This window comes from Phoca vitulina, unplaced genomic scaffold, assembly GCF_004348235.1.
Source record: "Phoca vitulina isolate PV1807 unplaced genomic scaffold, GSC_HSeal_1.0 scaffold20, whole genome shotgun sequence".
In the NCBI taxonomy this organism is placed as follows: Eukaryota; Metazoa; Chordata; class Mammalia; order Carnivora; family Phocidae; genus Phoca; species Phoca vitulina.
Genome location: NW_022589723.1, coordinates 28,208,473 through 28,232,292, shown reverse-complemented (window position 1 = coordinate 28,232,292; position 23,820 = coordinate 28,208,473). Strand labels below are relative to the sequence as shown.

The window sequence follows — 23,820 nt, the reverse complement described above, 5'->3', positions numbered from 1 at the left end:
AGTGATTTAATAACTACAATTATTGAAAGAGAAAAGGGTGGCAATGTTCGGGGAGCTAAAGGAAATTAATGCCTGCTGTGTAATTTTGGGTAAATTGCTTAATATTCCTGACTTATTTTTCTGTAAAATGGGGCAGTACTACTACCTGCATGACTTATCTCACAGATTTTTTGTGAGGATTACATGAAAATGCATACCTTGGCATAATAATGGTATGATAGCTCATGAGTTATAACTGAATATTAATAAAATGGAATAATGCATATAAAAAGCACATACATTATTCTTTCAAAAGTGTAAAGTACCGTAGAAGTGCAAGGAATTATTATTATACAAGGATTAGTATTGCTCACTTCTCCCAGCAGATTATGCCTTCTGTTTCATTTGCTTGACCATGCTATTCTGCCTATGGCATATTCCATATGATCTTGCACTGTTCATACATCCTTGCATTGTTTGCTTAACTGTTTTATGGTGCATGCCTATCCCAACCAGATCATTATATATATATATATATATACATACACACATATATATTTTTTTCTTTCCCTTCAGTGCATAGTTGGTGTGAGTGTACAAGGAGAGAGGGATTGTTGGAGGAGGATGGGTGGACTAGAAACACCTTGGGGATAGATCTAGGAGGGCGTTCAGAACCCTGGAAAGTTACTGGGTGTTTTTGAACAGGTGACTGACTTGAGTTCGCCTGTGCTTTAGAAACTAGCTCCCATGGCAGCGTGCAGATGGATGGAGAAGGGAAAAACTGGAGGCCAGTTAGAAGGTGATTGTGTGCTCCAGGTGAGATGTAAGAAGAATTTAGGAAATGTCAAAAGTGGAATAGACAGGTTTGGCTTTTATTTATTTATTTTTTAAAGATTTTGTTTATTTGACAGAGACACAGCGAGAGAGGGAATACAAGCAGGGGGAAAGGGAGAAGCAGGCTTCCCCCAAGCAGGGAGCCTGATGTGGGGCTCGATCCCAGGACGCAGATGGTGAAGGAAAGAAGTGCAAAGTGCCTGCTAGGTATTTCGTCAGGGTGACTGAGCAAGGAAAAACAAATGGTTAAGGATTTATTTCCTGTGTGTAGGAGTGGAGGATAGAGGTGGGTATCGATAGTACTGATTAGTATTGGTTCTTCTTTTATGTCCATTTTACATAACACCAATTGCAGACATTTTGACTTTTTTTTTCTTCTCCAGTGGATTTTGAACTTAAGTGATTTTTCTTTTTGACCCTGTCTTAGTCCATTCAGGCTGCTATAACAAAATGCCATAGACCGTGTGGTTTAAAAACAATGCAAATTTATTCCTCACAGTTCTGAAGATTGGGAGTCCAATATCAAGGTGCCAGGCAATTCAGAATCTGGTCAGGACCCACTTCCTGGTTCACAGATGGCTGTCTTCCTGCTGTGTTCTCACATGGCAAAAGTAGTGAGGGAGCTCTCTGGGGTCTTTTTGGGAGGGGTGGGGGGGTTCTTTTTTAAAAGGGTACTAATTCCATTCATGAGGACTTTGCTTAATTATCTAAGTACCACCTTAGGGCCCCATTTCCCAATAACAACACATTGAGGATTAATATTTCAACATATGAATTTTGGGGGGACACAAATATTTGGTTGAGAGCAGTTGTTTAGGAGCAATTCGGTTTTTCAGACATTATATGTAATGTAGCAAAGCAGTTAATAAATGCTTCTGACTACAAATAATCTTAGCATTTCTTAGGTTTATTTCTGTTCGCTGTATCTCAACAGCTTTCTGAAATATATTTTAGAAAAAAAGTCCAGTTCTCTAAAGAGAATTGGTTAATGGGTGGTTAAATTTTAAGGTAGAGAGTTCTTGCACTATAAAAGCCCCGCTTTTCAATGTCTTGCCACACTAGAACAGTTCAATGATAGTATGGAAGAAAGTGATATATAAATAACAGCTAACCCATACTTAAAGAAAATAAAGGAAGTACTACGTTTGTTCTTCATTTCCTTAATGAGGTAAGAAATGCCTCCTGAGTAAAAGTGAATCAAGCACAGGAGAAGGGTAAGAACAAAATGCACATCCCGTTGCCATTTTATCTTTTCATCCTATGATACCGTTCTGTTCCCTCTCACTTTTAAATAATTAAAATTTTCAAGAAGCAAAAAGAAACGGAGATGTTGCCCCCGGCGGGGTTAATGTAGCAGGACAAGAGTGCAGGGTCTCCTTTTTCCCACCTGACCCACGGGTGAAAGGGTAGTTGCCTGCGAAGTGCTGAGGATGGACTTGGGGCCTGGGAGGCTCCGGACCGGTCGGGTCGGGTCCGCTCGGGGCAAGGCGAGGCGCTGGGGAGCAGCTTCTGCCCTGGACGGTGAGCTCTGCGGACCCAAGGTCGACAGGAGGCGACGGCAGGCAAACAGAGCGGCCACATAGATGTCGCTGTGCTCAGTAACTCCTGCCCTTCCTTTTCTGTTTGGTGCCTCGGGCGCGGCTCCCCGTCGCTCCTCCGCCCGCCCTCGGATGGCTGGGGCCGCAGCCGCAGAGAGAAGGGGAGCTTGCTGCACAGCGGCCGCATCCTAAGATTGGCCGGGGCGGCTGCGGCGGCGGGGGGGCAGGGGGGCGGTGGCGGCGGCGGCGGCGCGCCTGCGCACAGCCCGGGTCACGCGCGCGGCGCGGGGGCGGGCCGGCGCCTGCGGGGCTGTCATTCGCGGCGCGGATCGCCGCCCTCAGCTGCGCCCAGCGGTTTCGGCTCCTCCCTCTCCCGGCGCCTTAGTCCCACCATGGTGCTGGAGTCGGTGGTCGCGGACCTCCTGAACCGCTTCCTGGGGGACTATGTGGAGAACCTGAACAAGTCCCAGCTGAAGCTGGGGATATGGGGCGGTAAGCGAGAGGGCGCGGCCGGCGGGCTGCCCGCGCTGGCGGAGGGGCCCACGCCACGGGCTCTTCCCGCCCGGCCTCCGCCTCCCGAGACTCCGCCTCCGGGGAGGGGGCCCTCAGCTGAGCCCCCTCCCCGGGCTGCAGGTGCGGGGTGCCGGGAGGCCTGTGCCCGCTTCCGCCGCCACGGGGTCCCGGGTACCCGCCCGGGGTGGGGAGATGCCGCAGGGTCGCGCTCGCGCTGCCCGAGTTCCCACCTTTCGCGTCCCGGAGGCGGACTCCCTGCTCTGTCCCTCCCTGCCCTCCTTGGAGGGTCCTCTCGCTGCCCTCAGTCTGGCCCCGTTGGCTCCACAGCATTTAAAAAAAGCTTTCTCCTCTTGCACCGCGTGCGGGGGGGGGGGGGGGGGGGTGGCTGCGTGGTCACACACGCCTAATAAAGTGGCACCAAGGAAGAAGAAAGAGGAAATTGGGTTTCGCAGTTACCGTCTCTTGGCATTTTATGGCGAACAGGAACTGGCTTCCTTCTCTCTAGAATTGCAGGATTTTTGAAGGGATCTATTGGCCCTGGGAGATCATTACTAAAGGCCTGTTTAGTATGGCTTCTTACAATACTTTCACCTTTTGAGAAAACGACTTCTTAATATTTACTTCACCTCAGTAAGAAGATGACTTTCAGTTTTGTTTTGTATGATAGAAAAAAATAATTCAAGCCACGACAGGCATCATCATTAATTAGGTGCATGCCCAAAACACAAACGTTTCTGTTCTCAACATTGAGTGTGTAGAAGTAGACAGCAAGTAGTATGCTTGCACACAGTTCAGAAGGATTGATTATTTGCACTGATTATGCGTATTAAGCTTTGGGGATCTTGGGGATACCGTTTCACTCTACAAAACACTTTTGGGAATTCTGTCAGCTTTGGAAAGAAATCCAAAGAACTACTCAAATGGATGGAACTGCTTTTAATTTAGTCAACAGTTTATGGACCTGTCCAATAGCGCTGTCCGATAGGGTAGCCACCAGCCACTGCGGCTATTAGGCACTCGAAATGTAGTTAGTGCGAATTGAGACTTGCTGTTGAGTCTAAAATAACGTGGAGTTTTGAAAATAGTGGGAGAAAGAGTGTAATATCTCAGTCTTCTATGTTGATTATATCTTGAAATAATACTTGATTATATTGGGTTAAGTACAGTATATTATTAAAATTCATTCCCTCGTTTCTTTTTCCTTTTTTAAAAAAACTTGGTTCCTGAAATTTATAATTACATATGTGAACCATATATTTATATTGAGCAATGTTGTTACAGAACTAAGAGTACTGCCCTGGTTGGGGAGGAGCCTTTTTGAATAGGTTGCTGATCATTTGATTGGTTCTGTGTGTTTTGCCCAGCACCACATCCTTTGTTTACATGCCCTCCCCCAATGCTAATATAATGCAAGAGAAAGAGAAGTAAAGGAGGAGACATTTAAGGAATTAAAAATCCAGTACCTTCTGCAGGAGTCAACTCTTTCTTCAGAATACTGTTGAATACAAATTATTCCTTCTGTAGTCTGTAAACATTATTATTTTTTAAGATTTTTATTTATTTGAGATAGTGAGAGAGAGCACAAGCAGGGTGAGGGGCAGAGGGAGAAGCAGGCTCTGCGCTGAGCAAGGAGCCCCATGCGTGGCTAGATCCTGGGAATCCAGGATCCTGACCTGATTCAAAGGCAGACACTTAACCGACTGAGCCACCCAGGCGCCCCTCTAGTCTGTAAACATTGTTTGAAATCTGAAAAAGCACTGGGCTAGGATTTAGGAAACGTGGATTCTAGGTTGTTGTGTTGGACAAACCACTAACCTTCCTCCTTGTTAGTTTCATCTTGATTTAAACTTTAAAAGAAAAAAAGTCATACCAGATTAATATAATATTCCTACACAGTCACTACTCAGAATCACCTAGCAAGTTAAAACACTGTGCCCTATTTGCGTCAGATTTTTTTTAAAGGAAGTTTATGGGTATATTCAAAGATTTCTTCTCTACCAAATCTTACTTTCCTTTTTCTTTAAAATTGGGAGTTGGAATAGGTACCATCTGAAGGTCCTTCCAGTGCCAGTACTCTGTGATTTTAATTGTACATGTTTTTACTATGAAATTGTGAAGTATGCTGCCTGGGGATTTTGAACTTTTTCACATCTGAAATTAAAATGCCACAATATTATGTCATTTATTCCTCTCTTTTTTGGTGGACTTGAGGAAAAGAAACTTTATTTTCTTTCATCTCATTTTCTTTTTTTTAGAATGAGGTATGCTGCCGGTGGCAAACATCAATTTTATAATAGGCCTCGGAAAATAAACTTTCTTTCAGGAACTGTATCCATTAGAAGTCTAATCTGGGATTCCCTCAGCTTTATCAGCCTACATTTCTGCTTCTATGAAGTTTTGCCACCTTTTATTTTTGTGGTTGTTATAAAGGAAGGTTCTATAGATATTATTCAATATATTTTCTTTTTTTTTTCTTTTTTTTTTTTTAAAGATTTTATTTATTTATTTGAGAGAGAGAGTGAGAGAGAGAAAGAGCACAATAGGGGGGAGCAGGAGAGGGAGAAGCAGACTCCCTGCTGAGCAGGTAGCCCGATGCGGGACTCGATCCTGGGACTCCAGGATCATGACCTGAGCCGAAGGCAGTCGCTTAACCAACTGAGCCCCCCAGGCGCCCTCAATATATTTTCTTTATGACACTGATTCTCCCATTAAAAAAGAAAGGCAAGATATGTGAACTATTTTTCTTCTCTGAAAATATTCCTGAAGAAATGTATCTTTAACCTTTTATGGTAAAAGGTATAATATACCTTTTAGGGGTATATTAATGAAATAGCTGATATTTATGACATCCATGATATTGACAGATTTTATAAAGAATTGAAAATTTTATATATTCTTATTTGAAAACTATTTGTTTTAGTAAATAGAGTTTGGCTGTTTCCATTTTTTTTGTTGTTAAATTTTCACATCCTGGGATGCCTGGGTAGTTCAGTTGGTTAAGCGTCTGCCTTGGGCTCAGGTCATGATCCCGGGACACAACAGGCTCCTTGCTCAGCGGGGAGCCTGCTTCTCTCTGTCTGCCTGCCACTTCCCCTGCTTGTGCACTCTCTCTCTCTCTCTCTCTGACAAATAAATAAAATCTTTAAAAAAATTCTTTTCACATCCTGAGAAAAGAATTCAACCTGTAAAAATGTCACAGGGCTGATCTTACTATTTTTTAGAAACAAATGGAAAACTAAATTGATACTTAGTTTGGAACTGGAATAACTGGAATATTTGACTAGGCTAAAGCAGTGATTTTCAACTGAAAATGACTTTGCCCCAAAGGAATATTTGGCAATGTCTGAGACATTTTTGGTTGTCGCACTGAATAGTAGAGGTGTGCTACTGGGATCTAATGGGTAGACCCTAGGCATACTGCTACATTCTGCAATGCACAGGACAGCTCCCCACAACAAAGAATTATCCAGCTGAAAATGTTTGTTGAGAAACTCTATTCTAAGGAGAATATTGAGATTGTCTTATGCGTTTTTAAGAGAACTTCTGGGTGCTGAACACATTATAGTAAGAGGTGAAAAAGGACTTAGAGGATGTATATGCCTCATGAAATTTATAATTTAAGAGAGAAACATGTCTTAACTGATTGAAAGGTATCATGTTGGTAAAAATGGAAAATGATATCAGGAAGTAGTAGCATGTAAAAGAAATAACAAAAAGTTCAATATTCTAATATATCTTTAGGCCCAGTTAATTATCAAAGCAATGCTTAAAAACTTAAATTGAAAATACCTTACCACACTTTTAAAGGCATCATAAATTAAAAATCCACCCCTTTTCCAGAAATAAAACTGGAAGTTGGTGGTTTGATAACCATTTCGCTAGGAAAGAATAAGAAATCCTCACTATTATGAGATCCCTGAAATGTTCCTGAAAGGGAGAAAGTTCGTTGGTAATCGGGCAGCTTTCCACCTTTCTTTGCCAAGACTTCCTGTTTCAATAGGGAAATGGAAAGAGTAATAGTCAATTGTTTCCTCTCCTGATGTCTCCCACAACAAAGTCTCTGTGAACTATTAAAGGGAGTCTGTGGGAGGTGCCTCCCTGGCTCAGTTGGAGGAGGGAGCCGTGGAGGAGCCTGTGTTACTCTTGATCTTGAGGTTGAGATTTCAAGGCCCACGTGAGGTGTAGGGATTACTTAAATAAAACCTAAAAGAAAAAGGAGTCTGCGTTAACTAAATTAGTTAATTTGGGTTGAATGGAAAAGTTCAATTGAAGTGAATTGCTACAATAGTTTCTTCAGTATTCTTTACTAAAGCAATGGTTATTAAAATAATTTGATTTATTCTTTAAAAAACTTCAGTCATTTACTTTAGCTCACTTTTTTAGAGAATGAGTATGTCTCAGTATTTTGATATACTTTCAAATAAATAATGAGTCTGTGATACATAAAGGAAACAAAACAAATATATAGCACTGTATATTCTTTTTTTATTTTACAATATGCAAAACTAGTTTCATGGAGTAAGGTATGGCATTTTTGTTTGTTGGGCTTTTTTTTTTTGGTTTTGTTTTGTTTTTAAACACAGTTTTGAATTAGTCTCTGTTTTATGTTAGGAACATTGACCAGGAGGGGCGCCTGGGTGGCTCAGTCGTTAAGCGTCTGCCTTCGGCTCAGGTCATGATCCCAGGGTCCTGGGATCGAGTCCCACATCGGGCTCCCTGCTCGGCAGGAAGCCTGCTTCTCGCTCTCCCACTCCCTCTGCTTGTGTTCCTGTTCTCGCTATCTCTCTCTCTGTCAAATAAATAAATAAAATCTTAAAAAAAAAAAAAAAGAACATTGACCAGGAGTCAGGAGACATAGGTTTTATTAGCTCCTCTACACATTAATTGTATGATCTTAGATAAACCACCTGATCTCTTTAGGCTTCATTTTTTTTTTCATATGCAAAGTGAGAGGGAAGTAGGTTTAAAGATCTTTATGGTTCTGAATAGTTATAACTTAAGAATTTCTGTCTTTTGTTTTTGGAAAAACGTAGGTTTTTGAAAAGTACTAAAGTGGTCATTTTGCAATGCCATCCCCTGCTTCTGTGGTTTCCACTGTGGCACTATTCTTTCTTCTGATAATCCTCCTAACATAAACCTTGACTCTATCTTTACTTACTGGCTTTGTCCTTGTTAGTTTTACTGATTTTAGTTTCCCTTTTGGTTTTGGATTTTTTTCACACTCTTAAAATGCAAAGACCAAAAGTGGATCCACCAACTACACAGGCCTCTCAATGTATGGCATTTTTTTTCTCCACAAGGGAGATAGAATTATCTTCAGAAGTAGAACTGCTCTGCTCTTTGGGAGCCAGTGTGATGTTCTGAGCAAAACACTGGGCATCAGTAAATTTGAGCCCTGGCTCTACCACTTACTAGATTGACATAGTGTCCTTAGGCCAGTCATTTAGCCTCCCTGTGCCTGAGTTTCTGTGTCCTGTCTCCTTCATTAGAAGGCTGGTGAGGATCAAGAAAGGTTATAGCTCAGAAAGTATTTTCTAAAATAGAATGATTTTATCTTCTTATTGTAGTCGTCCTACCCCAGTGTAATATGCATTCTAAATCAGTTATGTCAGTGTTTACTGAGCACCTACTATGAGGAGAATCAGTAAGGAGTTTATAATCAGGTTGGGGATTTATATAGTTAAGTACCATGAGAAAGGTATAGCTAAACTTCTGTGAAAGTTCAAATAGATTATTTCTGACTGGAGGTATTTAACATCAGTACTATGTTTCTTTATTTTGTAGGCTCTTATGTGTTTTAGAAGCTATTCTTGGATTTAGGCTTGTTCCGTATTATGCCAGTACCATTTCATTTGTATTCATAAATGTACTAACTTGGTTTTTTTCTGTAATTTAGCAACCATTTCTTTTTCTATTGTATTTTTTTTGAGATGACTCCAACTCTGCTTACTTTGGCATCATTTGCTAATTTAATGGATTTACCATCATTTTCATCTTGTGGTTCATTAGTAAAGATTATTAGATAAATTTTGATCCAGGATTTACCCTTTAAGGTACTTCTGAAAATACCCTTTAAGATTAACTTTGGGGTGCCTGGGTGGCTCAGTCGGTTGGGTGTCTACAATCGACTCTGGTCATGATCCTAGGGTCCTGGGATGGAGTCCCGCTTCTGGCTCCCTGCTCAGTGGGGATTCTGCTTCTCCCTCTGCCCCTCCCCCTACTTGTGTGTGCGCTCTCTCTCTTGAAAAAAAATCAATCAATCTTTAAGATTAACTTTGAAACTTTATATGTGACTCCCCAGCTATGTGTGCTCATCAAAATGTCTCTAGTTTATTACTGAGAATCATAAGGTGAGAATGAGAAACCTCTTCTGAAACAGACTGCCCTTACTGCTTACTCTCATCCTTTAGGCCTCTCAGTCCATCATAAAAGGAAATCACTTCATAGAACTTCCTTACTTGTCTATCACCATGGTCTCCATGGAACTTCTCCATGGGATTAGAGACACCGGATTGTGGGATTGGCTTTAGGGCCCTCCTTGCTGGCAGTGTTAAGTTTATCTAGTTTATCTATCTCCAATTATTATTCATTCTTTTTCTTGTTTGTTTTTTTAAGTTTTGACACAAATATTTACCCTACCTCCGGATTTTCAGGAACTTTCTGTGGCCTCTGTTCTTAGCCCTGTGATCTGGCTATAGCAATAAAGTTATTTGCTTATATATGGGATTATTATGTTATCTTGAACTAGAAACAGGAGATTAAATACTACCTTTTTCCTTAGTATTCAGTTAAATATAAAATGGTTGATATTTAGGAGGGGGTCAGCTTTATTCTTAGTCTTATAAATTATTTTTTACATAAACAGAATTTCTGACATTCTGAGGATATAGACAATTCAGTTCCTGCATATATATCTACAGAAAGGCATGCAGTTTAGTGGAAGAGTACCTGTTAGCACGGTGCCTTACCTAGATAAAGTACTTGGCTACTGGTTGAATGAATGCACTTTTACCCTGGTGTTAATCTGTAATATGCTGCTATTCCTCCCCTTTTCTTTGTATTATGGCTAGTGGCTCCTCTTTCAGTGCAAATAACTTATAGAATGTGTCATTCTTATTTCATTGTTATATTTACTGTTTGTTAGATAGCATTCACGTTTTTCAGAGAGGAAGTATGCATTTGTTTGCTAGACTCTAAGCAGAAATAAGATTTTTTTTTTTATGTGTCTTGTAAGTAAGGTAGATATTAGATGTAGGAGGAATGTATATAAAATATGTTGAGGTCCTATTGACATTAGAATTTACCTTTGTTTTGTTTTCCGTTCTTATTAAAATTTGTATAATTTTAACATAATCATATTTGATTTTTATAAAAACTAGCAAATACTGAAAAATATTAATTAAAAAAATCCTTAATCCTGTTAGCAGTAATCACTATTATTATCTCTTTGTCTGACTTTCTAAGTATACTTGTTTAACTCTGTTAGCCGTATTGGTAGTTTTCAGTATTTCACCTTTAAATACCATCTATTCGTTAAAGAATCAGAGTGCCACTGTGCTAGAAACAGTCCACTTTTTATAAGCGCAGTCATATTTTTACACACATTATGTTAGTGTCTTAATAATTGTTAAAAAATTACTTCATATCTAATGCAGATTATTTATGAGCACTCTTGGTGACACTTGACCCATGAGTGAGGATCACTGGGTCGAGCAATCCAAATTCATGAGCAAGTTTGCAAGTCTCTATATGGGCCTTAGATCTTGTTAAACTAGTTTGGATTGCTTCAAATATGTACTAACATCTGTGCAGTTCACTTCTTTTGGCTTGAATCGAGTCCCCAGTTGTAATTATTTATAATTCATCATCTGATGGAATTAAATCCAGGAATATTTTTCCTTTTTATGTAATTTTTACACATAATACTTGTTAAGGATTTCTTTTCCAATTCCAGAACACATGTCTGTTTTCCACAGCTACTTTTATTATCCCTGCATTTGGTCTGTAATATCATCTTGTCAGTTCTACCTATAAAATAACTTCTTACTCTGACTCTGCCTCTTTGACCCTGAAGTTACTATTTCAGGTTTTAATTTCTCTTTAGTGTATTTTTCTTTTTCTTTTTCTTGCTTGCTTGCTTGCTTTTTTTTTTTTTTTTTTTTAGAGAGAGCATGCGTGAGCAGGAAGAGGGGCAGAGGGAGAAGGAGGGAGAATCTTAAGCAGACTCCTGGGCAACATGGGGCGACGCCAGGTGACATGGGCTTGATCTCAGGACCCTGAGATCCTGACATGAGCAGAAATCAAGAGTCAGATGCTTAATGGACTGAGCCACCCAGACCCCCCTTCTCTTGAGTGTATTGTAGAAGCTGCTTGACTGCCTATATTCTTTCCATTTCTTCCTATTATAATGCTGATAGTATTTTCTTCCCTTTTGTGAGACTTCTTACCTCCTCTCATTTTTTGCAGGTTCAACAGTTTATTTTAGAAAATTTAAAATATATGTATAGCAAATGAACTTTATTATATGGAAATAACTACTCTGATCATTATGGTGTCTAGTCTTCCAGTTGTTTTCTTTGTATGTGTGCGTATATACTCTTTAAATTATATCAGATTGGATCAATCTGGGCATTCTTTGCCCTTTTTTTTAAAAACTTAATATTCTGTGAATATTTTCCCACATCTAATTTTTTGCTCTATATTATAGATGTATTATGATTTATGCCTTCTTCTTGGACATTTAGTTCTTTAGGTTCTCCCTCCCTCCACCCTCCCTCCTTTGTTCCTATTCATCCATTCTTTCTGCCCTTATAACAAGTACTACAATATCCTTGTAGCTAAATTGTTTGGACAGATCCATGGTTATTTCTTAGAAGAGCAGAGTAATGGTTCTAAAATAAAGCTTTGATTTTGTCATCCCTATTATACGTATTTCATCTCTGTGTTGTGACCAGTCTGAACTTTTCATGCTAAAAACTCTTTGTTAGTCTGGCTCCTGCCAACCTTTCTGACTTTATCTCCTATCCTTTTCTCACACCCTTTAGCTACACCAAACCACATGTGGTTTCTAAAATGTGTTTTACTCATGCACGTGTATTTGCCCTCTTTTCTTATCCAGCTGGTAAATATTTCTTTGGCCTTCTAGCCTACATTTTGGTGGGAAGTTCTTGATCTCCCTAGGCAGTTAGGTGTCTCCTTCTTTGCATCTGTGCACTCTTCTCCCGGAATGCCACTAGAATATTTCCAAAATTTCAGAAATTTGGTCTCCTTTGCTAGGCTGTAAGCTCCGTAATAGCAGGGATGTTGTTCTTATCATCTCTCTCTTTTCAGCACCTAACTCATAGGAGGGGTTTTTTGTTTGAAAAAAATCCGAGATCTGGGGAAAAGTACATCCTAACGATGGCATAATAGAATTAAATATTCTTTTTAATTCATTCCAAAATACTGTGAGGGGAAAAATTACTTGATTGAAAAATATTTATGGATAGCATAGAAAGTATAGTATTTTTAAAAATATAAATGTGTCATGAGTGAGTAAGTAAATATATAACTGAATAACTCAATGCTTGCATTTAATATTGAAATGATAGTTTTATTAACTTTTAGAGAATTTAAGTGAAATGGAAACTTTCTTTTGGTTAGGTTTTTATGTAAGCAAGAATATTTAAGTATAATATATCAACAAATATAAGTACAGTGTTTAAAACTGGAGTCATGTAATAGTATCATGATGGCTTTAAATAGATTTAAGAAGAATTGGACTAGTTAACATTAGAACCATAGGGGCGCCTGGCTGGCTCAGTTGGTAGAGCATGTGACTCTTGATCCTGGGGTCATGAATTCAAGCCCCACATTGGGGTGTAGAGTTTACTTTAAAAAAAAGTAACTTTAGAACCATAAACAATAATCATTGGGAAGGTAGCATGTTTGGAGTTTCAAAAGACCAACATTATATTCCTGTAGAAAATGTTCATTGATACCTTAATTAAGGAGAGAATCCTGGGTTGCAGTATAATTGATCTGTTCTAATAGTCATCTGTTTTTTGTTTTTTGTTTTTTGAGGTTTTTAGCTTAATCATTCAAAATGATAGATATTTTCTTTGGTTCTAGAGTTCTTTAGTCTGAGAGTCTCCAAATTCTTACTCATTGTCTACTTGAATGTTAGTCATTTTAAGTATTTTGTAATTTCTTTTGTATTGGGCTAACCTATATATATATACTATCACTTACATATATAGCACCTCTTTGTGTTAGTAGCTGCTTAAGTTCTTGAAGTTTTCTTTGCTTACCTCTTGTCTTCTTAGCACTTAGCATAGTGTCATAGTGTTTGGTACTGCATTATGACAGGTTACACTAATTGGTGTTTTAACTTCATATTTTCCCTCCTTTTTTTCTAAAGGTAATGTGGCTTTAGATAACCTACAGATAAAAGAAAATGCTCTGGTAAGTTTTCAAACTATGTTGATTACTCAGTTAATTTGGTAAGCTCTCAGAAATTCTTGGTTACTTGGTATCTGGTATCAGGTACCAGATAAAGTGATTGAGTTACTCAGAGAAGGATTACTTGTTGAACTGTCTGCTATAGGAAAATCTGAGATTAAAAATTTGGATTTTTTTCCCCTGTTGATCAAAATGGTATTTCTTGGAAAGTGGAATGTTTTTCCTTGACTTAATTTGACTGAATAGCATTGTAGTAGACATTTGTCTTACTTTAAATAATTTTCTCCAGAATTATCTTTACATATTTTTTTGGTAAATAAGAATTTGATTTTAACAATTTATCAAATGAATAATTATATTTTTGGAAATACCTTGACAGTCCAGCCTTATAATATTATGGTGATATTAACAGGTCGAGTAGATTTTTTTGGATTCTCGTGCTCCATCCCCTACTTCCCCTCCCTCCCTGTTAGGCTTTAGCCTATTGGACTTAAATTTGATTTTATGAAGTCACTTAAGAATGAGTTTATTCTTTTTTTTTTTTAGATTTTATTTATTTGAGAGAGAGAGAAAGTGAGCAAGAGCGCACACATGTGAAGAGTGGGGGGAGCAGAGGTAGAGGGAGAAGGTGAATCCCAAGCAGACTGTGTGCTGAGCATGGAGCCTGATGCAGGGCTCAGTCTCAGAACCCTGAGACCATGACCTGAGCCAAAATCAAAAGTCAGACTCTTAACCCACTGAACCACACAGGTGCCTCAGAATGAGTTTATTCTTTAATTAATAGGTCAGATTTCTAACAAACTACAGTATGTTTTATAATCCTAGCATTGACTTCTGGTTGGATTTCTACATGATGATGAACTGTGTAATTAAGGAGAGTCTTATACCCAAAGTGCTCACATGATTGGTCTCAGGGAAGCCAGTTTTGGATATGGAAGATCCTCGGAATAGGACTTTGTCACGAGGAATAACAACTGATTTTGTTCTACTAAAAACAACTTGGGGGCGCCTGGGTGGCTCAGTTGGTTAAGCGACTGCCTTCGGCTCAGGTTATGATCCTGGAGTCCCTGGATCGAGTCCCGCATCGGGCTCCCTGCTCGGCAGGGAGTCTGCTTCGTCCTCTGACCCTATCCCCTCTCATGTGTTCTCTCTCTCTCATTCTCTCTCTCAAATAAATAAATAAAATCTTTAAAAAAAAATAAAAAATAAAAATAAAAACGACTTGGCAGGCATGGTGGAAAGGGCATGGATCTTGGAGTGAGGCAGACCTGGGTTTCAGTGCTAGCTCTGCCCTTTTACCAGCTGTGTGACTTTTGGCACGTTTCTTAGTTTCTGTGAGCATCAGTTTAATCGTTTTTAAATTGGAGTTAATAATACAAGATAATATAGTATGTCTGTGCTTTTGTGGCTTGAATAAGATCAGAAGTAGAGCCTGGCAAGTAGTGGGCACTCAAAATATTTAAATTTTCTTTCCCTTCCTTTATTTATATAGGATGCTACAACTTTTTAAATTTTACCCCAAAATTTAGAACTTAAGACTCTTTTGCTGGAGATTGGAGTAAAGGTTATTTTTTCCCTTTTTAGGAAAATATTTTAGAAGGAAAGAAGTATAAATAAAATTACGGTGAGAGGATATATATCTAACATACTTAAGAGACAAATTGAACTCTGTGTTAGCCTAGTTTGAATTTGGGTTATAGTTAAATATAATAAATTATTTTGTAATTAATATTCTCCATTAATTCAAACTATAGCCTCCTTTCCCCGATTAAATTAGATTGGTGAGGTTTTACTTTGAATATGGGTTCTTTACATTTATTTTTGGTGAAAAATTATTTCATGAGGATCGAAGTGAGCATGAGCCCAAACTTTTAGAAGTGTGTAGTTTAGAGTTTGTATCTTGCATAACATAAAGTATTATATGAATGCCCTTGAATGCATCCCTCCCTACCCCAGCTTGCTGCTGCCACCTGCATATAGAGCTGCTCTCTTACCACCAGAGAGGAATTTTGTTTTTTGGTCTACAAAAAGATCAGTATTATGTTTAATTCCTGTTCACCTAGAATGCTTGAGTGATCAGATGATTGGGTAAATTGATTATTTTAGTTAATTGTTACCTAAAGTACTATATTTCAGTCACCACGTTGATAGTATTAGTATGTACTAAGGTACATCTAACAAAAAGGCTATTCTGATTGGTTTAATTTTTAGTAATTCTAAAGACTCAAGTGATCATTGTGAATATCAATTATTGTTTAGTACTCTGTGAATAAAAAAGTTATTTGTACTTTCTAGTGGTTTGGAATCCAAATAAGTGAAAGTTTATTTTTATTAATGATTGGTACCTGTTAGTAGTAACTTAATCTAAAGTAAATGCTAATTTGGTAAATAATAAGTGGAGACTCTCCCTTTCCTTTTAAGATTCTTTTGTTTATTTACCAAATGTTTTATTTGAGTGAAAATAGTTGTTCAGTTATTGTTTTCAACTAATTTTTGTGAAAGGACTCTTCCTTTTCCTATTCTAGTATTTTAGATAAGCAGTGTCTATCATTATTTTAAAAGTTCATGGCATTTCCATCTGTCTTGGTTTGGTTTATTAAAACAATATCCAGTTTATCCAATTACTTTCTTTAGCTACAAACTCTTTTCCTATCGTCCCTAGTTATAGTTTTGTTTCTCTTGTGAATTCTTTCCTCAAAGTCAAATTTAAGTCAATAGAAACTCTTTTTTTTAGGATGTCCTGAGTTACTCAGATACAGAAAATTTGTTTCATGTTTTTCCTTCGAGAAGATTGTGTATTTAAATGATGATATAAAGGTGATTTTGGGGGAGCTTAATAATTTAAGATGTCTCTTAAATTTTTTTCTTTCTTTCGAAGAGTGAGTTGGATGTTCCTTTTAAAGTCAAAGCTGGCCAAATTGGTAAGTACTCTTCACTTGAGTTATTCTTAATCCTTTTAGTTTTTTATTTTTCCGGTGTTATTTAATCTAAAAGATTTTTTAGCTTGAACAAAAATGTGAGAGGTTTTGGCTTATGTTGGTTAGAGCTTTTGGAGCTCTGGGCCTAATATATATTGTATGTCATACATAAATACTTCAAACTTTCTGATGAAAGGGTAGAAAATTACCCTCTAAAATGGAAGGATGTTTGAACTGCAATGATACATTTTAGGCTTTGGTTTTACTACACAAAATATATCTTGATTTTCAAAATTGATATCTAAATTCTGTATGCTTTTTCTTTATATGTGAAAGTAGTATAATTTAATTTGCAAAGCTCTAGTGAATAAAATTTAAGTGTAGCGTATTTCCCTCATGTTTTGTTCAATCATTTCACTTGCTATATTATGCAGCAGCGTGGTATAGAGGATATGTCTTGGTAAGTAGAAAGTCTTTGCAGCTAAACTCTTACACTAAGATCATCCATAGCTAAACCTTCATCTTTTTTGAAGAAATTTTTTAATAGAATGTTAACCCGTGAAGTCCTCTTAGCTGCTCCGTATTACCTGATTTTTACTTTTTTAAAAATTTAATTTACAGCCCTAGACAATTTGCTGTTACTTTAGAATTTTCACTTATGCCACCATCATTCCTTCCACTTCCATCACCCTGCTACTTCACCACGTGGCTTTCCTGCTTCATTTATTTTGTATTCAAGGAAGACGTTGTCTTTCATTCTTCTAGCATCTCTTAGTGATTACTTGAAAACTTCTGTTTGAGTCTACTTTATATCACCTATACGTGTTCCTTTTAATATAAAGTAACGTTTTTATGTTTCTGTCTCTTGAAACAGGAGACACTCCCTTAGATTGAAAGCATCGCTAGGGCATGCGTTATCTTTTTCGTTTGTCTGTTATACAGAGCCTTGTGCTGTGTGAAGTGGTAATATTTAGCTGTGGTGGTATCTAGAAGTATTGTGGTCCTGCATGCTTAATTGAAATCCTAGAGTAAAGCTAAAGCCATTCATTCATCCTTTTACCTTTGAGATATTTATGCATACATTGTTATGTGTGAGACTACGTAGGTAGCTGTGGGAGAAGCAAGGATGAATATATGTTTGTCTTCAGAGAAGTTAGATCCAATTTTAGGACATAGTATTAAAATTGCGTTTCTAGGGTACTGGATGAGTTATATTTAACTAAAGAACTTTTACATTATTCATTATGTTATTAGAACTAGGTTTATATTTTAGAAGAGGTTTGCTAATGTTTCAGAATTTGTTCTTTTTTCTTTTAAAGTATTATAAGAATTTAATGACTCCCTTCAGGGTTACTCACTGACCCTTTACGTATAAGGATGAAAAGCATATTGTTTAAAAAATATTTATCCCTTTTTTGGTTTATGGAGCATTTATATTAGTTAAATTTCTCTTAGGTTAAGATATTACACCTAACCTGTAAAGTCAGTGTGGCTAAGTAAGCTCAAGAAAGTTTTGGTTTTCTAAGAGCTAGACATATTTGTGGGTGTTCTTTGGTTATCCTTTTACTTAAAGATTAAAAAGTTTCCTATTCTATAAATGGTAGGCAGTGATATAACTAACTTAATTCCAGTGGAATTCAGGATAATGAAGGATGGGAGGATAATGAGTTAGGGTAAATGGAGAGAAGAAAAGGTATAAGGGACAGACAGTCCCTTTTTTGGTATGCTACAGTTAAAGGGGCATTTCCAGCTTTTTCAGTCTCATACCATAAAGGCAATCAAATCAACTTTTTTTTTTTTTTAAGATTTTATTATTTGAGAGAGAGAGAGACAATGTGCATGTGAGCAGGGGGAGGGGTAAAAGGGGGTAGGGGGTAGGGGAGAAAGAATCTTGAGCAGACTCTGTGCCCAGCATGGAGCCTATTGCAGAGCTTGATCTCAGGACTCTGAGATCATGACCTGAGTGGAAATCAAGAGTTAGATGGTCAACCGACTGAGCCACCAGGCACCCCTCAAATCAACTTTTTAGGAGTTGATGAGTTAGCTACATATGTAACAGTATCTGTTATAAATATAGGTGGTTCTCACTATAAAGTCATTAGACTTAGAAATGGCATTACCTCTAGACTCCCCTGACATGGAAGCTATTTTGGAAACTCAACAGGTTTATAAACAGAAGAAAAGTAAAATTTAAATGGAGAAATAATTTGCGATTTTAACCCTGGGAATAGATTCCCAGGTAAAACTAGTTTACCTACATAAGCCATGCAGGTGAATCAAAATATGCTCCCTTACATGGCGTTATTTTATTTCCTCTTCTGCATCTTATGCTGTTAAACAGTTCTTTGAACTTCGGGCATTTTTATTTAAAGGTGCCAGTGATTCTGGTGATATAAGTAGTTGAGTCACTCTGGCATCCACACTGATGACTTAGGTAGACTTACGTAATTTATTTAAGTTCTCTGGAAGTAAGTTTCCTATTTTCAAAATTGAAATGATAGCTTATATCATTATATATGTTGGGAATATCAAATGAAATGATATCAGAAAGTTGGAAAAGTATAAAGCACAGTATGAATAGTTACTTCTAATAGTAATTAATATGGAAGAGATCTTTGCAAACTTCAGTGTTGGGAGTTTTTTCATTTTTTTCTGAGTGATATACATACCATGTGTGAAGGGTTTTGTTATACTTTTTCTCTAAATGGAAAGTGGGAAGTGTGTATCTTCTGGAGCAGCCCAAATAAGAGTTAAAGATTGAAATTATGTTTTTTTAGATAAATTAACTTTGAAGATTCCTTGGAAGAACCTTTATGGAGAAGCAGTTATTGCGACCCTAGAGGGACTATACCTGCTCGTTGTCCCTGGAGCAAGTATGTTGTTTTAGGTTATAACCATTCAGCAACAGCGTAGTGAAATTAAGTTGTTACCTTGGTTAAATATTTTAATATGTTTAATAAAATAGAAGATACTTTAAATAAACTGATCATGTGCATATATGCACAAATATACATACTTTTTACCTATATACACATATATATTGCCACAGTTGTACATAAAATATTTTTATGTTGTTGGAAGGAATAATTCCAACCGTTTGTTAAATTTATTCTCTTCTCTGTGAATAATTATTTTGCAACTAAGTCTTCATTTTAAGTTTGAGATGCATTAAATAATTTACTTTTGGAGAATGAAATGAAGTAAGTTTTTAAAAAGTACTAATGTGCTAATCTACAGATTTAAAGTCCGGAAATTTTTTTTCTCTATTTTGTTGCTTCTGATTTTGAGTGTATGTGCATTCAAAATGTGTGAAATACGTAATTTTTTTTCATCGTAAATAAAAGTGTTTTAATTTTTAATGAATGTTGTATGTAAAGCAGTAGTGTTTATTTAGGCAATATATTTTGTTATAACTGTTTTTTCAGTTATAAGAACAATATAATGTGAAGAAAAGTTTGGATATTTTAGGGAAGAATTACTTGTTTTCCCAACCATAAAGCAAACAAAATTTTTATTTTTATATTTTGCTTTCCATTTTTTACTATATACATATTTGATTTGATACAGCATTTGTCACATTATATGGATCTGTTTTTTTACTTAATGTATATATTTTTGATATGTGATAGTGGTAATTTTGAAAGGCTGTATGATATTTCATTGTGAGCTGCCTACTCTTTTGGACTCTTAGATTGAACATTATAAACACCTCATTCTTATAGATACCTTTTTTTGTTCTTTTGTGTTATTTCCTTAGGATACATTATCAAAAATGAGATTTCTAGATAAAAAGGAAATATATATTTTCTGATTGTTGATACATATTCTTAAATTACTTTCTGAAAGTCTTTTTATTAATCTGTATTGATACCAGCTAGTACTGGATGTTACATATTTTTTATAGTTACTCAAAATTTTACCCTTCAGACAAAATAACTGGAAATTATCTGTTATATTTTCTGCCTTCCTTCTGTTTCTCCCTTTCACCTTTCTACTCACTCTCTCCCCCTCTTAACGTTTTTCCTTTCTTCCTCTCTCACTTTAATTCTTTTCTTTCCCTCCTGTTTTGATAAAAGCTTTGTAAGTAAATAGGAATCATTTATTTATGTTTAAACTTTTTGTAAAACTAATTTAAAGAATGCAGTTCTTTTGAGTTACAAAAAAAAATGGCTTACAAGACTTACAGTATAAATACACAATCATCATGATGTTGAACTTTTCCTCTTTATTTAATAATTGTATTTCCTAGTGTGTGAGCTAACTATATATTTTTAGGTATTAAATATGATGCTGAAAAAGAAGAAAAATCCTTGCAAGATACTAAACAGAAAGAGCTATCCCGAATTGAAGAAGCCCTCCAAAAAGCAGCGGAGAAAGGTACAATATGTTTATGTTTTATATGATCTTAGCCAAAAGACCAAGAAGCGATACAATATGTTTATGTTTTAGATAAACTTACATATAGCTATATTTTAGATATATTTAATGCACTGTAGAGAGGATGCTTTCATAAGCCTCCATAAGTTGTAGTTCCAAAGAAAGAATATTCTTTTAAAATCGTATCTCAAAATATTGAGATATGCAGTTTAAGAATCTGTATTTTTATGAAAACGGTATTCTTTTTTCTATTACTTTTGTGTGCTAAATAAAGCAAGATGAAAATGGTTTTGTTTTATGACAATTCCGTGTGATTATTCACTTTTATTCACTTTTTGTTAATTAGTATATGTGGAAATAGTACCATAAAATGAGGAGAAAGACTTGGAGAGCACTAGAATTTCATTTCTTTCTTGATACAGGTCAGATTAAGTATATTTTTTAACACACTGTATTTATTTATTTATTTATTTATTTATTTTTTAAAGCTTTTATTTATTTGTTAACAGAGAGAGAGAGAGATAGTGAGAACAGGAACACAAGCAGGGGGAGTGGGAGAAGGAGAAGCAGGCCCCCCACGGAGCAGGGAGCCCAATGCGGGGCTCGATCCCAGGACCCTGGGATCATGACCTGAGCCGAAGGCAGACGCTTAACGACTGAGCCACCCAGGCACCCCAACACACTGTATTTAATGATACATATTCATCAGTAGGCATATTGATATATATTTAGATAAATTGATACATACAATAAAATGTATCATAATATATGTATAAGATAGCATAATTATAAACATATAATTTATTATGTGTATACAAAATTAAGTTATATTTTTCCTTTTCAGAAACAAACCCCAAATTCCTCTTTTTTTAAATTTTTGGATGGAAATAACTGTGATTATTTAAAAATATTTTCGTGTTAACAGTGAACTGTAAGAAAAAGCATGTATAGTCTCTCCTGTTCTAGTAGTTTATAGCTTAATTGGCAAATGATAACATGCTATATGTTTTATATTGAGTACCTATGAAATTTTGACTCCTGGGTCTTTAATGCTTAGGCAATTTATATGTTTAGGCCTGGCAGAGAGGCTGTTAAGGATGACTTGATATATTTATAAGGGCTGAACATCTGTGGCACTAAGTTTGTGTAACTAGGACTATTAGGCTTGTATAATAATTACATTGTAGCTTCGTGGGTGATAAAATTTAGGTTTTGCTGGGATAGAACTAAAATTCAGAAAGTGATACTCAGTTTTAACATTATTATCTTAGATTTTTCAGAAAAATGTTTTGAGTATAAAAGAGATGAATTCTGGGTGCCTGACTGGCTCAATTGGTAGAACATGTGACTCTTGATCTTGGGGTTGTGGATTCAAGCCCCATGTTGGATGTAGAGATTACTTAAAAATAGTATCTTAAAAAAATAAATGAATTGGGATATATGGGATAATTGGGATATATGTTGATATTGTTTTTTTTAATTGCAGTAAATTTAATTATCTTGACTGCATATAATTGTTTTTCTAGTTTCTATGAATATCGGTCACATTTTCATGTATTATTATTTGTACGAATGATAAAAGACACCCTGGTCATAGATGCCCTGCATTTCATCATTATTAATAATTATTACTTAATACCATACTTTATTTTTGAGGCTTATTTTTTTCCCAATTATTTCTTGGTTTTAAAAGCACAAAGGTACCATGACACATGTATAGAGACTCAGAGAAGGAGAGAAAGTGATTCAGCCCCAAGCAGCAGATGATAAAATTGAAAACAAAATCATCATGCTAATCTGCTTTAAAAAAGTATTTTTACTTAATTTGTTTCATTTGGTAAAATACAGTGCTGCTCGTTCTGCATGGAGCACTGGGTGTTATGCACAAACAATGAATCATGGAACACTGTATCTAAAACTAATGATGTAATGTATGGGGATTAACATAACAATAAAAAAAATTAAAAAAAAAAAATACAGTGCTGCCCACAATCATGTGGGAAAAAATAAAATTGAAATATAAATGAGTTCATTTCTAAACAGTTTGGCAACTGTAAAAATAAACTTCTTGATGTTTTTCTTCTTTTATCTTATTGTAGTGAGTTTATTTTCCTGGAAAGGCTATTATAAAGTAAAGGGAAAGAGGAAATTCCTAGTGAGGCCAAAGATTCCCAAATCCTATATATTCTGTATTTATCTAAGTGATATATACACACACTTTAAAATCAAATAGCTTTGCCAAAAAGACTTCTGATGAAACATGCCAGTCTCCTGTTCCACTCTTCTTTACCCTTTAGACCCATTCCTTAAAGGGAACCATGGTTTTAGATATATTAATGTTCTGTCATTATCTAATCTATTAATGTAAGGTATTATCTAGGATTTCCTGTTATGGTAGTCAAGGAGTTTACTTCTCTTACCATCTCCTTTCACTCTAAATTCCCCTCTCTCCTCATAATATGGTTATATCATAATTTTTGGCCAATTACTAGTCAAAATTTACATTACTATGACTGTAATTGTTCACTGTATAGGTCAAATGTACTAGATTATATTTCCTTTCTTATGCAACCTTTTGTTTTTCTTGAATTTGTAAATGCTTCTTTTTCATTTGCTTTATTTTCTGTGTAAATTTACCTTTAATTCTTTTCCCTTGCTATGTGAAATCTGTTATATGACTATCAGTGTTACTTTCCAATTGCCCCTATCCACCTATTGGTCCCCTCCCTGGACCCATTTTTCTCTTGGAGATCGACCATTGAAATGGTTGTTTTTTCAGTCCGGCTGCACAGTTGTCATCCTAGGATTGGTCTTCATCCCTCTTCTGTGTTAAATTCATTGTTTCCTGGGTCCTTTGCCTTTTGTTCTTTGTTACTTTGCTTTGCTAAAGCGTATCTAGTAGCTTTGAAGAAAGGATACATTGGATATAATTGTTAAAACCCTTTCAAGTCTGAAAGTCTTTGTTTACTTAAGCACTTGTTTTATTTGGCTGGAGATAGAATGCTAGGTTTAAAATTAGAATTTTGAAGGCAGTATTGTTTAGTTTCCAGGTACTTTTGAGAAGTCTGATGCCAATCTGCTCAACACATTGTTGGAAACCTAAAAATTAGAAAACCTGTGAATCCTGCTGTCAAAAACCTTACATTTTAGAGGAGAAATAAGAAATGTGCATAATCAATCTTAAACAGGAAAAAGTGTTGAGTCTCATCAAAGTGGTACAC

General features: G+C 36.3%; 1 protein-coding gene across 3 annotated transcripts in view; it reads left to right on the top strand.

Annotated features, from left to right (window-relative positions):
• Nucleotides 1-2,654: 2,654 nt before the first annotated feature.
• Nucleotides 2,655-23,820, top strand: part of VPS13C (vacuolar protein sorting 13 homolog C) — a 175,009-nt gene continuing 153,843 nt past the window's right edge. For all 3 annotated transcript variants that reach the window (XM_032417691.1, XM_032417690.1, XM_032417692.1), the window contains exons 1-5: nt 2,655-2,843; nt 13,264-13,307; nt 16,183-16,225; nt 19,000-19,095; nt 20,498-20,599. In XM_032417691.1, the coding sequence (XP_032273582.1) occupies nt 2,744-2,843; nt 13,264-13,307; nt 16,183-16,225; nt 19,000-19,095; nt 20,498-20,599 (385 nt within the window). In that variant the 5' untranslated portion in view covers nt 2,655-2,743. The remainder of the gene's footprint in view (nt 2,844-13,263; nt 13,308-16,182; nt 16,226-18,999; nt 19,096-20,497; nt 20,600-23,820) is intronic.